The 13,472-nt window shown below is 40.5% G+C and overlaps 1 protein-coding gene across 1 annotated transcript in view; it reads right to left on the reverse strand.

Moving 5' to 3' along the window:
* Positions 1 to 1,882: 1,882 nt before the first annotated feature.
* CPEB2 (cytoplasmic polyadenylation element binding protein 2) overlaps positions 1,883 to 13,472 on the reverse strand; it is a 110,636-nt gene continuing 99,046 nt past the window's right edge. Inside the window, exon 12 of the mRNA XM_078148711.1 lies at positions 1,883 to 1,969. Coding sequence (XP_078004837.1) covers positions 1,937 to 1,969 — 33 coding nt within the window. The 3' untranslated portion in view covers positions 1,883 to 1,936. The remainder of the gene's footprint in view (positions 1,970 to 13,472) is intronic.

Genomic DNA, 13,472 nt, shown 5'->3' on the forward strand with positions numbered 1-13,472 from the left:
TTTTACTGTCATTATTGCTCAGTCCTTTCCAACTCTTTGTGATCTCATGGACCATAGCACACCAGACCCTTCTACCCTCCACCATCTCCCAAAGTCTGTCTGAGCTCACATTCTTGCTTCCATGACACTATCTGTCCATCTCTGCTATCTCCTTTTTCCTTTTGCCTTCAATCTTTCCCAGTGTCAGGGTCCTGTCTTCTCATCATGTGATCGAAAAATTTAAGCTCCAGCTTCAGCATTTGACCTCCCAGTCAACATCCTGAATTAATTTCTTTAAATAGCTAATGTCGACCAACAACAAAATGCAGTAAGCATTTATTTAAACTCCAGCTATATGTAAGACCTGGGTTAAGGGCTGGGGGTCCAAAGACAAAATTATTCAGATCTTGCTCTGAAATAGCTTGTATTCTACTGGGAGCTGAAAAAAGATACATACAAGGAAACTCAAGGTACTTTGGGAAGGAGACAGCATTAGCATTAGCTGAAAGGACCAGGGAACCATTAACAGAGGAGGAGACCCCTTGAGTTGAATATTGAAAAGGGATGCATGTGGGGCATCTAGGTGTCGCAGTGGATAGAGCACCGGCCCTGAAGTCAGGAGGACTTGAGTTCAAATCTGGCCTCAGACCAAACACTTGACACTTACTAGCTGTGTGACCCTGGGCAAGTCACTTAACTGCAATTGCCTTAAAAAAAAGGGGGGGATGCATGTCCTAAGAGGCAGAAGAAGAGAAGAATGAATGTATTCCTAAGCATGGGTGATGGCCTATGCAAAGACAAGGAGAAGGAATATAACATGCTGAATTTGGGGAACAGACACTAGTCAATTTTGTTTTGTTTTGTTTTCTTTTGTTCTAAAGAATAACGGAGGGAGAGATCATTATAAACCAGAGAGCACTATGGGTATTAGTGATGCTGCCTGTTTGCCTCAGGACCCTAATGGCTGTTGCTTGTCAATCATCCAATGACTGTACTATCCACATTTGGCTATAAATGAGGTCATAGGATCACAAGACTTTGAAAGGGACTTTGGAGGCCATTAAGTCCAGCCCCTTTATTTTATAGATGAGGAAACTAAACACCGAGAGATTAAGTGATTTGTTCAGGGTCACACAGTATAAATAGGGTGTGTGTGTGTGTGTGTGGGTGCAAACACCAAACACACAATCATAGCTCTAGAGCTTGGAAGGGACACTAGAGATCACCCAGGACAGGCCCACAGTGCCCCACCAATAATGTCAGAAGCCAGATGGGATCCTAGGATCTCTAACTCCAAAACCAGTTCTCCTTCCATTGTACTATGCCTTTCTAATCAAATCTCTTGGCTTTGTCCACTTACTAACCACTCTTTTCTTCTCTTTCTAGCTATCAATCAAATGCCCCTCCACCACCACCCTGGCATTTAAACGGTTTAATTGGATTTAAGGTATTAAAAGCAGAAGCATCAGTCATAGGTAGCAACCAGCATACATTCCATTCGAGTTCCAACCCAGCCCTTCTCAAAGGCTGGAACCCCTTAGGCCCAAGTCTAGCTGTCTCTTATTGCCCGGGCCACAGAATAAATCAAGGATGACTGTCACCCAGAAGCTGCGATCTATTACAGACTTCCCATTTCCTTGTGAAAGGGAGGTTAAGGCATGACTAGTTTAGAAAATACTATAGAAACAGCAATGATTCTCTTGGTCACAGCTGCACCGGCAAACAGGACAGCAGGAGACTGGCCCAAGGGGCCCAGGAATACCACTGCCCAGGATCTCTAGAGTAGTGGATAGAGAGCCAGCCTCAACCTCTGACATGTCCTGGCTGTGGGACCATGAAGAATTCAGCCTGGGAAACTCTGAAAAGGGAACATAGTGTAATGAATTGGACACAGTACCTGGAGTCAGGAAGACCAGGGTTCCGATTCCATCTCAGACAGATGTGTAGCACAGGCAAGTCATTGAAATTCTCTGCACCTTAGTTTCCCCATCTGTAAAATGAGAGGATTCGGACTTGATAGGCTACAATCCCCCTCCCGTCTTCGAGTCTCTTATTGTATGATCTGGAACTTTGCTCTCAGACTGAAGTCTTCATCTCAGCGCTGAAACAAGGTCCTGGTAAAATTACCTATAGACATTATGACTCCCCAGGAGCACCAGACTGTTGTAAATCGAATGATGTCACAGATAGTAGCCCAGGCCAGCTCTAGCCACCATCACGTCTGTCTCTTTCACCCTGAAGGCTCCCCTGCAGGGATGTTACCCTGCATTAATACCGACCAGCGAGTCCTTCGACCAGGAGAAGAGCAGAGAAGGGATACAAGAGACGTTTGGAGCTAGAAGGGGCAAGACTTGGCAACTCACTGGAGACGGTGTGTGAGGGAAAGGGAGGCATTAAAGAGAGATGACTCCATTATTATGAACCTTGGTATTTGGGAAGGTGGTAATGGCTTCATACAGAAACAAAGAAGGTTGAAGGTTAAGAGGAGAGGGTGCATTCTGTTTTGTATTTGTTGTGTCTGAGGTGTTAATGGGTCACCCAGAGAGAAATGCCAAGCTCCAGTACATATGGCCCAGGTTGCAAATCTTAACTCCTGAAACTGACAATTTTCTGACTCTACTACCTGGCAAAGCTCTGCTCCATGCTATCTCTACATCTGGGCAACGTACAGCTCCACGTTCTCTGCCGAGCTTGGCAGTTAACCCTGCCTGGTTGATTCTGACAACCTGGCTGCAAGAGCTAACTTCCTTTTTTCTGTTATTTCCTTTCTTTCAAGCATCCAGTGCCTTTATGTTATTTCCTAGAGGAGCAAGTCTTTGGTACCTAATCCACTTAAAGTCACCCTCCTTAACATCACCCCACATTTTTTGATACCTTTCCCCATCGTCAAAACTTACCTATTGGGGCAACTAGGTGGCGCAGTGGATAAAGCCCTGGAGTCAGGAGGACCTGAGTTCAAATCTGGCCTCAAACACATAATAAACTCTAGCTATGTGACTCTGGGCAAGTAACTTAACCCCATTGCCTAGCCAAAAAACAAAACAAAACAAACAACAACAACAACAACAACAACAAAAACTTACCTATCCTGTGTCCCAAGCATATAAAACCCTACTTTCTGCTAGGAATGCTCACGTAGAAGGAGCTAAGGTGTTATTGGCTTTCACCAATAGACATGAATGTTCCTATTTGATAAAACATTTATATTTTAATGGCTACCTTGGATGCTTTTTTTTTTTAGGCAAGTGACTTGCCCAGGGTCACACAGCTAGTAAGTGTCAAGTGTTTGGTCTGAGGCCGGATTTGAACTCAGGTCCTTCTGACTCCAGGGCCAGTGCTCTATCCACTGACCACCTAGCTGCCCCCTACCTTGGATGCTTTAAATCAAAATAGTGAGCTCAGCATAGTACCTTGGTAGGAATTTAATGAATACTCAATGAATTTATGGATGAACAAATGATTTCCATCTACTATGATAGGGCCTGCAAGGAGATTCTTAAACACAGGAGACTTTGTTCAAATCTTATATATCTTTTTATTATATATTATCATATTTATCATATCATATCTTATCACCTACTTGATCTGTGCTCAGAACCAATGCTAGTTATAACCTGTTTAGTTTTGGAGAGTGAAATAGTCTTGTTATTCCTGCAGAGCTAAGCGAGGAAAATAATATAAATGTTTTGTACCTGTACCATTAGAAAAGCCCCCAATCCTCAAAGAAACAAGCAAATATCTGAGCACCTTCTATTCATTTATTCAGTTAACATGCAATTATTAAGCATCTAGGATAAGTACACACTGTGCTAGAACAGGGCAAGATACAAAGATCTTCTTAAAAATCAATAAAATATAATTTCTCCCCTCAAGAGGCTTATAATCTAGTGAGGGGAGGGGGGGAGAGACATGATGCATGAAGGAGAGAGGAGCACAGATGAATGTGAAAAGTTAAAATTCATTGTGTCCAGGTAGCATAAGGAGCAATAAGTTAAGATTATATTGAGAGTATTTATAAGTAAGAGGATTATGGAAGACTTCATAAAACAAGCAACATTTAACTAGGGCCTTGAAGTATAAGTGAGATATCCATAAGCAAAGACAGAGGGAATGGGCTAGCGACTAGGGGTGTGGAACCTGTGGCCTCTTCATAGAAAAATCCCCTTAATAAAAGGATATGTTCTGTAAAACTTGGACTCAGTCAAAAAGCTGCAGCCAAAGACCTAGAAGGTCACATGTGGCCTCAAGGCTGCAGGCTCCCCACCCCTGGCTAGTTCAACCATAAGGAAGATTACATGCAAAGGCTCCCAGATGGGAGAGCTTGTGATCCATTGAAGTAATCCGTTTTGAATAGAATGCCAATGTTGCAATTACATCAGAAAAGGCTGAAATAGCAGATTCCAGTCTCGTCCTAAATGCCAGACTAGGAAAGTTTGGACTCCACCCATTAGGCACAGGCAGGCGGCAGTGGCTGTGGGTGTGGGAGTCATTAGAGACTTTAGTTAAGATCCAAGCTCGGCACTATGGGGGAAATACAAAGAAAATACCCAAGAAAGCAAAAGATATATCCCCACATAAGAATGGCAACAAGAAAAGAGAGTTAGGCATTGCACAGGTGTGAGGATCAGGAGAAGTGAGGCATTGCCAGACAACGAAGTCAGAAGCTACAGAAGCCAGGCCACCCTCCTCTCTCCCTTACCTGAAACCTGACAACATGCAGAGACTACATCTTATATACTTCCTGAAAAACAACATAAACTTCAACACTGAATTTGTGTTTAACAAGCTCTGTGTGAGAAAACACAGGTCAGTCCTGGATCATAAAAATTTATTAAAGGCTTCTCCTGCTGGAATATGCAGTCTCCTGAAACAAATAAGATTTTATTATAATTGAGAAAGAATTGCTTCTTAAAGCATTACTTATGGCTTCTCTAACAGAAGGGCTAAGCACATAAGGTAGTCTTTCGAATGACGTGGAGAGAGAACCATGTGGTGGTCTGGGCATAGTGAAAAAAGACCATGTTTACTCAGAAATAATTAGCTTTCTTGTGGCATGTTTTATTTACCAATGAACCTGCTCTGAGTTTCCAAATAATCTCTGCAGTGGTGGCTTGGTTATCCGGTGATTTGCTCCAAAACATACTCACCTTTCAGAGGGAACATTCAGATCCATAGCAATCTATGGCCAGCCTAGATGACTTGTACTACTCAATACCTAAAGGTTACTTCTTTTTCTACTTAAAAAGATGCAACACCCCCTCCAATCGTTCTGCGAATACTTCTCAAATGATGGTGGTCACTCTGCAACCTCCTGCAGAAGCGGAGGGAACCACCCTGAAGCGTCATTGGTGCTGTTTTGTTTCATTGGCTGCAGCCACCAAAGAATGCATCATCTTGTGGTGATGGGACCTCTCCACATTTGATGTCCTTGGATAGCAGACATACTTTATCTTTGGGACAATCTACTCCAAGACGTTCCAGTTTATTAGAAACTGCAAATGCTTGTGGTTTGTTTCCTCTAGAAACCAGGGTCACTTCTATGACATCATGAGGCACTGAGATTGGACTTTTATGGATGGAGATCACTATACCTTATGTGCTAGCATCCAATGCAGAAATGAACAGTAAGAGAAATTCTACAGCTTGATAAGGTCCTATAAACCAAGTCAATATGTCCACTGATACTCAGTGGCTTCAATAAATGAATGAAAAAAACAATGGTAAAGAATTGGAAATTGAGGGGATGCCCATCAATTGGGGAATGGCTGAACAAGTTGTAGTATATGAATGTAATGGAATACTATTGTGCTAAAAGAAATGATGAGCAAGCAGACTTTAGAAAAACCTGGAAAGACTTTTATGGACTGATGCTGAGTGAAGTGAGCAGAACCAAGAGAATGTTGTACACAGTAACAGCCACACTCTGTGATGACTAACTTTGATAGACTTAGCTCTTCTCAGCAATGCAAGGATCTAAGACATCTCCAAAAGTCTCATGATGGAAAATGCTATCCACATCCAGAGAACAAACTAAGGAGTCTGAATGCAGATTGAAGCATATTATTTGCTCTTTTTTTTTCTTCTGTTTTGTTTGTTTCTTCTTTCTTGTGGTTCCTCCTATTTGTTCTCTACAGCATGACTCATGTGAAAATATGTTTAATAGGAATGTATATGTAGAGCCTACATCAGATCGCACACGGTCAGGAAGGGAGAGGGAGAAAATTTAAAACTCAAAAGCTTACAGAAGTGAATGTTGAAAACTAAAAATAAATTAATTTAAAAAATTAAAGGCGCTAGCTATGTGCCAAATATTGTGGTTCAAAGCACTGGAGATGCAAATTGGAAGGGGAGAATAAGAAAGAAACAGAGAGACAAGGATAGAGACAGAGGCAAACAGAGATAGATAGAGAAACAGAGACAGAGACTGAGAGATACAGAGACTGAGACAGAGAAACAGAGACAGAAACATTGAGACAGAGATACAGAGGCAAAGGCAAACAGAGATATGGAGAGACAAATATAGAGACAGAGACAGAGAGAAACAGAGACAGAGGGAAAGAGACAGTCCTGCTTTAGTTTCAATGAATGAATAAAAAAAAGATTTAAGTGGCTACCATGTCCAAGCATTGTGCTAAGCAGATAGACATCCAAAAAGAGCCCTTTCTGTCAAGGAATTTCAATGAAAGGTTCCTAGCATAGTGCTTTGCATACTGTAAGCACTTAATAAATATTTGTTGAATGAATGAAGGTGGGTGCAAGGGTGGATCAGTGAAAAATATGTTGGGGGGCAGCCAGGTGGCACAGTGGATAGAGTTCTGGCCTTGGAGTCAGGAGTTCAAATCTGGCCTCAGACACTTGATACTTCCTAGCTGTGTGACCCTGGGCAAGTCACTGAATCCTGATTGCCTCACCAAAAAGCAAAAAATAAAATGTTGGAAAATAGGGTGTAGAATTAAGAAATTAAAGAAGCCAACAGTTTGTAGACTACTCGTGGAATCATAGACTTAGAGCTGGGGAATTTCAAAGTCATGAAGTACAATCCTCTCTACCCTCAACTCATATTTTTCAATGAGGAAACACAGAGATGAAGTGACTTGCCCAAGGTCATAAAGCCAGCAAATTTTAAGATAGGACTTGAATTCACATCCTTCTGTCTCTAAGTCTAAGGTCCTATCCTCTATGCCGTATGCTTCTCTATCACAGTCCTTTTTAAAAAAAAAATTAAGAAAAGAGTCCTCGGATAATGGTTTGAGGCACTAGACTAGATTCATGGCTATTCCCTAGGTCCTTTGGTTCAGGGTCCTGGGCTTTCCTATTCTGTATCAGATATCTTGGCATAGTGGAAAGAAACTTAATTCTGGAATAAGAAGACATGGGTTCAAAAATAAGAAGACATGCCCCTTCTTACCTGTGTGACTTTGAGCAAATGACTTAATTTCTCTGGACCCAAATGTAAAATGAGAGGGTTGAATGAGTTCTCCTGAGTTCCCTTACAACACCAAACAAATGATCCTATGATCTCTCCATTTTGAAGGGACATCAATGATGTACCAGGGTCATGTAACAACTATCCTTTGATCTAACCCTATGACCAGCTCTTTCTTTTGTTCCTGGCCATACATCTCTTTAATGATGTCCTTGACACAATTTCTCCCGTGTAATTCTTTGTTCTCAGGAGCCTACTCAGGCCAACCATTTACATATACGTTGTCCTTTGGGCAACTCCCAATTTTAATTCTTCAGAGGCTATACTATTCCATGACTCAGAATCACCATCAGCATCTCCATGAGAATATTGTTATTCCACTGATTAGCTATTATATTTTAGAAAGAAGTATGGGGCCATCAAAAGGCATTACACAACTTTCCAAAAGCACTCAGCTTTTTTTTTTCCTTTCTCTTAAATTTTGAGCCCACCTCATTGTCCAAAATATGTGTTCTATGGGATTAGTCCTATGGGTCATACAGCTAACTGCATCTCAGAATCTGGATGACAGGCATTCTCCACTCATTGGTTGGTTCCTATGCGGATATTTAAAATCAAACTCTTAGAACTGATTCTGAATCTCTTTTAGGAGATTCTGCAGTGTTCTGGGACTTGAGGCCTTCAGTACAATGTCATTTGTTGAAAAAGGGCAATTAAGACAATTACAACATGCTTCAACTTGAACTATTCAAACAAACTCAAGCTATTAAGGCGAAAAAGAAATGGGAAATGATAAGAAAATTACAGATTCAGAGCTGGAAGGGAACTACTTAGAGGCTGTAGAGTCCAACCCCTCATTTTACAGATGGGTAAATTGAAATTCAAAGAGTTTAAGTGACTTTCACCAAGGTCACTAAGCTAATGAGGGTCATGGGTGGGATTTTAGCCTGGGTTTACCAACTCTAAACCCATCAATCCATCCACTACATCCTGCTGCCTCTCCTAGAGAAAAGTAGATATATTCTGATATTGACATTTTCTACAGAAATTTAAAATAACATTACTATAATGTGGAGGCCAAAGTGTATAATTATATATAAATATATATATATATATACATACACACATACATTTATATATACATGTATACATGTATGTATGTGTGTATGTGTATATAACATATATACATACATGCCTGGGTATATGTGTATATATATATATATATACACATATATGTCTCTCTGTGTGCGTGTGTGTGTGTGTGTGTGTGTGTGTGTACACCAGAAACCATCCAACTTAGTAAACTCAATCTCCTAACTAGATGAAGTGACATAGTATGTAAGAGAAACAGAACTTGAGAATATAAACGTATTTGGAAAAATAGTATGGAGAAGAATGTTGGAAGATAATGAGCAGCATTGTCTCATAAAATAGAAAAAAGTAATAGAGTCTGCATAAACCTTGGCATGAGACCCATTAAGTCATACCATTCTAAGAGCATTGATAGATGAAATTGAAAAGACCAAAAAAACCCCTAAAATAATAAATTCACCAGCATTTCTATAAAAATCTATATTTTTCATTGACATTTAATAGAGCCACTATTTTTTTTTTTGCATTTTTGTCTCCCCTATTAAACTGTGAACTTCTTGAGAGAAGAGACCATCTTTTGCCTTTCTTTTTATCCCTAGCATTTAGCACAGTGTCAGGCACTTAATTACCTTTAATTGAGTGTGATTAACTCCAGTAGTTACTTACCTGCTATGCTACGTGAAGAAGTAGAAATGATACTCAAGAAGTTTTAAATGAGAAAATAATAGCCAGATCAGAAGAAATACACACATAGAAGAAACTTCTAGAAATTTATATTTTATATATATATATATATATATATATATATATATATATATATATATATCTGATAACTTTCGAGAAGTTTATACACACACATATATAAAACACAACTTTCAAGTCATGCAGAAGTTGATTTTCAAGATAACTAAAAAGGGACAGTACCAAATAATTGCAAAATATCACAGATGGTATTATTAGCATAAAAGGTGATTGAAAGAATATATATAATGAGTGACATGCAAGTATTTTCTTAACTTGGTACAATCTTTATAAAAATGATCTACACTTGCATCAAAAGCACATGAAAACAAAAGAAGTGAAGAGGTGGCCTTTTACAAACGATTTTCTACAGCAGACCACATCTTCATAATAACACAGTTGACTGAGAAGTAGTTAAAATAGGAGATCCTAATGTGTTTATTTTTTGCTGATTACAAAATATCATTTGTCTTGGTAGAACAAGACACAACCTGAAAGATTCTCCTCTAATATGAATTCTAAAGTACATATGCCAAGATCTTATGTTATTCCTTGCTAGAAGATGCAACCAAAGAAATAACTTTTTGTTCAACAATCTTCTGATTATGAACATCAAAGGAGGCATTAAAAAAAAAATCCAACTAGATGCATTCTCCTCAACAGTGTTTACTACAATCATGGAGTATGTCCTGAACAAGAATTAAAATAAAAGGTTTTTCAATAGCTGACAAGTTTCTCCAGATGTGCAGATGGAATTGTGCTTCCCTAGAATATTGTCCTGCCCTAGAATACTACAGTCTCCTCAATGAAAGGCCTGGCTGCTCGAAAGAAAATACCTAATAACCCACACTGGGGAAAAACATTGGATGTTTCATCTTGGCTATGACATGGAATTACAGGGGTAGCCCATTGAATTGGTCCAGGGGTAGGGAACCTGTGGCCTTGAGGTCACAAGTGGCCTTCTAGGTCCTCAAGTGCAGCCCTTTGACTTGTTCTGTGAGGTTTGAATCCAGTCAAAGGACCATGCTTGAAGACCTAAAGGGCCACACGTAGCCTCCAGGCCACAGGTTCCCCACCCCTGAACTGGTCCATCAGCACTTATATCTTGGACAAGAGATGAAGGTGGGAAAGGAACTAATCTGAGATTGGAATAGGAGGAAGAGAATGGGCTGAATTGCATTTGGGACACTGGGCAATGCTTTCAATGACCCCAAACTGACAGAAAAGTCCATTTTATTTAAACATTGGTATTCTTCCATTGATAGTACAAATCACTGGACATTATCTTCGTTAGGGGTTTGAGGGAGAATATGGATGAGAATTACACAAGATGAGAAAAGGTAGATAGATTAGGATCCATACTACTGGGGGGAGTACCTAGGGTTTGGGATCACAGATTTACTGATCTGTTAAAGTCACCAGGGACAAGTGACCTCACCTTTCTGACTCTCAGTTTCCCTATCTAGAAAATGAAGGGTTGGGGGGCAGTAGGTGGCACAGTGGATAGAGCACCAGCCCTGGATTCAGGAGGACCTGAGTTCACATCTGGCCTCAGACACATAACACTTACTAGCTGTGTGACCCTGGGCAAGTCACTTAACCCCATTGCCTAAAAACCAAAAAAAAAAACAAAAACCAAAAAAAAAACAAAAATGAAGGGTTGGGACGAGATGGGTCTCCAAAGCCCCTTCCAGCTCTACATCCTGTGGCATAATAATAACTCCTCACATTTCTACTATGCTTTAACATTTATAGATTGCTTCCCTTACAATAATAACCTTCTGAGATGGACATTGTAAATAATACTAGTGACATTTTAAAGACAAGAAAACCAATACTCAGACTTAGGCAAGGTCTCCTGGTTAATAGGTAGCAATGATGGATTTGAACCCAGGTGTCCTTACTTCAGGTGCAGAGAGACAATGATATCTTCCTCCAATCACTGAGTTTATAGGAGAAAACAATAACAATAATACCATTCTCAGGGACAATTATGTTTCTACTATGGGGAAATGCTACTGAATTTCACAGAGTTAACCCTGAAGCCATTATGACTACTGACCTGGAAACCATAAAAATAAATCCAGTGGCCTCTCTGGGATACCTCCCCAACTCAGCACTCTCAAGCTGAAGGTTGAACCCCTAGGGACAATTACATTTTAATCAATTTCTCTCATACTCCCAACGCACAAAACCACCCATGGCACCCCTCCCCATTCCCCATCCCTGCCGCCAGCATAAGTATGATTTCCTCATGATCTCCACTCCTTCCCTCTGTCTTGCCAATTATGTTTATCTTTTGTGTGATAGTGGAAGGAACCTCTGTTCTTGTTGCTAACATGCACTTTCCTCCACATTCTCCTCCTCCAATGATAGTGGCCTCCTTTCAGTTCCTGAGATAAGACACTCCGTCTTTCACCTCTGGGCACTTTCACCTGCTGTCCCTCATACCTGGAACTTTCTCCCTCCTCATCTTTCTGTCTCCCATCTTCCCTGGCTTCCTTCAAGTCTCGTCTAGTCTCACTCTCTGCAAGAAGCCTTCCCAATCCTCCTCGATCACCTTCCCTCTGGGACGACATCTTCTGATTTATCCTGTTGGATGGCTTGTCCGTATAGAGTTGTTTACACGTTGTCTCCTCCCTTAGACTGTGAACTTATTAAGAGCAGAGACCATTTTCTGTCTTTCTTTGTGTCCCCACCACTTAGCACAGTGCCTGGCACATAGTAGGTGCTTAATAAATGCATACTGACCAACTAACTCTTTTAGAGAAAGTCAACAAACTCTTTGAGCTGATAACTTTCCCATGGCTAATATAGTTACCCAAAAGGCTATATAAGTACTGGCACAGGAAGCACAGAGTCTAAGGACAGAGGGACTAAAGATGGCTGTTTTTTTTTCTTTAAAATACTATTTCTCCTCTGAGAACAGCACAGAGGAAACTGATAAACACTAAGGCTCCCTTAGTCCTATTTTTGATTCTACATGTTTTGCTGTGGAATAATAAGCAGAATTAGCCTGGTTAAGAACACAGCCCAAATAAAGGTCTGTTGGTTCCTTTCTTTCTTTTCTAAGATATACTTTAGTATATATTAGTGCATTTCTAAGATATGCTTTAGTATATTTTAGTGCATTTGTCACTACAATCTCTGTCTGTCTCTATCTCTCCATCTCTCTGCCTTTCTCTCTGACTGTCTCTCTGTGTGTCTCTGTCTCTGTCTCTCTCTCTGTGTCTCTCTGCATCTCTCTCTGTGTCTATCTCTCTGTCTCTGTGTCTCTCCCCTACATCTCTCTGTGTCTTTCTTTGTCTCTGTCTCTCCTTGTGTCTGTCTCTGTCTCTCTCTATTTTTCTGTCACTCTGTCTCTCTGTGACTGTCTCTCTATGTTTCTCTCTGTGTCTCTGACTCTATCTCTCTCTATCTCTGTCACTCTATCTCTCTGTGACTGTCTCTGTCTCTATCTCTCTCTGTCACTCTGTCTCTCTGTGACTGTCTCTCTCTGTGTCTCTGCCTGTCTCTGTCTCTTCCTCTATTTCTCTCTCTATCTCTGCTGCCTCTCTCTGTCTCTTTGTGTCTATGTCTGTCTCTCTGTCTCTGTCTCTCTTTCTGTCACTCTCTGTCTCTCTTTCTCTCTGTCTCTCTCTCCCCTCCCCCTACCCAGTCCACAGAATCTAAAGCTTAAAGGTACCATAGAGCTCATCTAATTCATTCCACTCATTTCACAGAGAAGGAAAGTTAGTTAAAGAGGAAGTGCCTTGCCCATGATCACACAGGTGATAATTAGCAGAGCCCTAATTAGAACCCAAGTCCTCTTGATATACTCTCCACTACACCATGCTATCAGAACTGGAAATAAAAACCCAACTGTCTGCAAATCTGAGACTCAAACTACTAAGCAATATTTTCCATGTGAATCAAATTGTAGACAGATGGCCAAACTCATAACCTTGTCATCTCTTGATTTCTACAGGAAAAAGAAAGGAGAAGTTAATGAAATGGGTGAAAATGAGATAAAGGCAGATCCAAGAGTGTCTTTTGGAAACAAACATTCAGGTCTCTCCATAAATAAATCAGGACATTGGACTAAGATCTAAAGTACCTTCTATTGGTATCATTCGATGACTTTACTGTTCTACATTGCTGGGAGAGGTAAAAATGCTGACTTTGAATCCTGACTCCAACCTTAACTAGCCATATAATATTGGACAAATAATTCAACTTTTCTGAACCTCTGCTT

This window comes from Phascolarctos cinereus, unplaced genomic scaffold (genome assembly GCF_003287225.1).
Source record: "Phascolarctos cinereus isolate Bilbo 61053 unplaced genomic scaffold, phaCin_HiC Scaffold_9;HRSCAF=440, whole genome shotgun sequence".
Classification (NCBI taxonomy): domain Eukaryota; kingdom Metazoa; phylum Chordata; class Mammalia; order Diprotodontia; family Phascolarctidae; genus Phascolarctos; species Phascolarctos cinereus.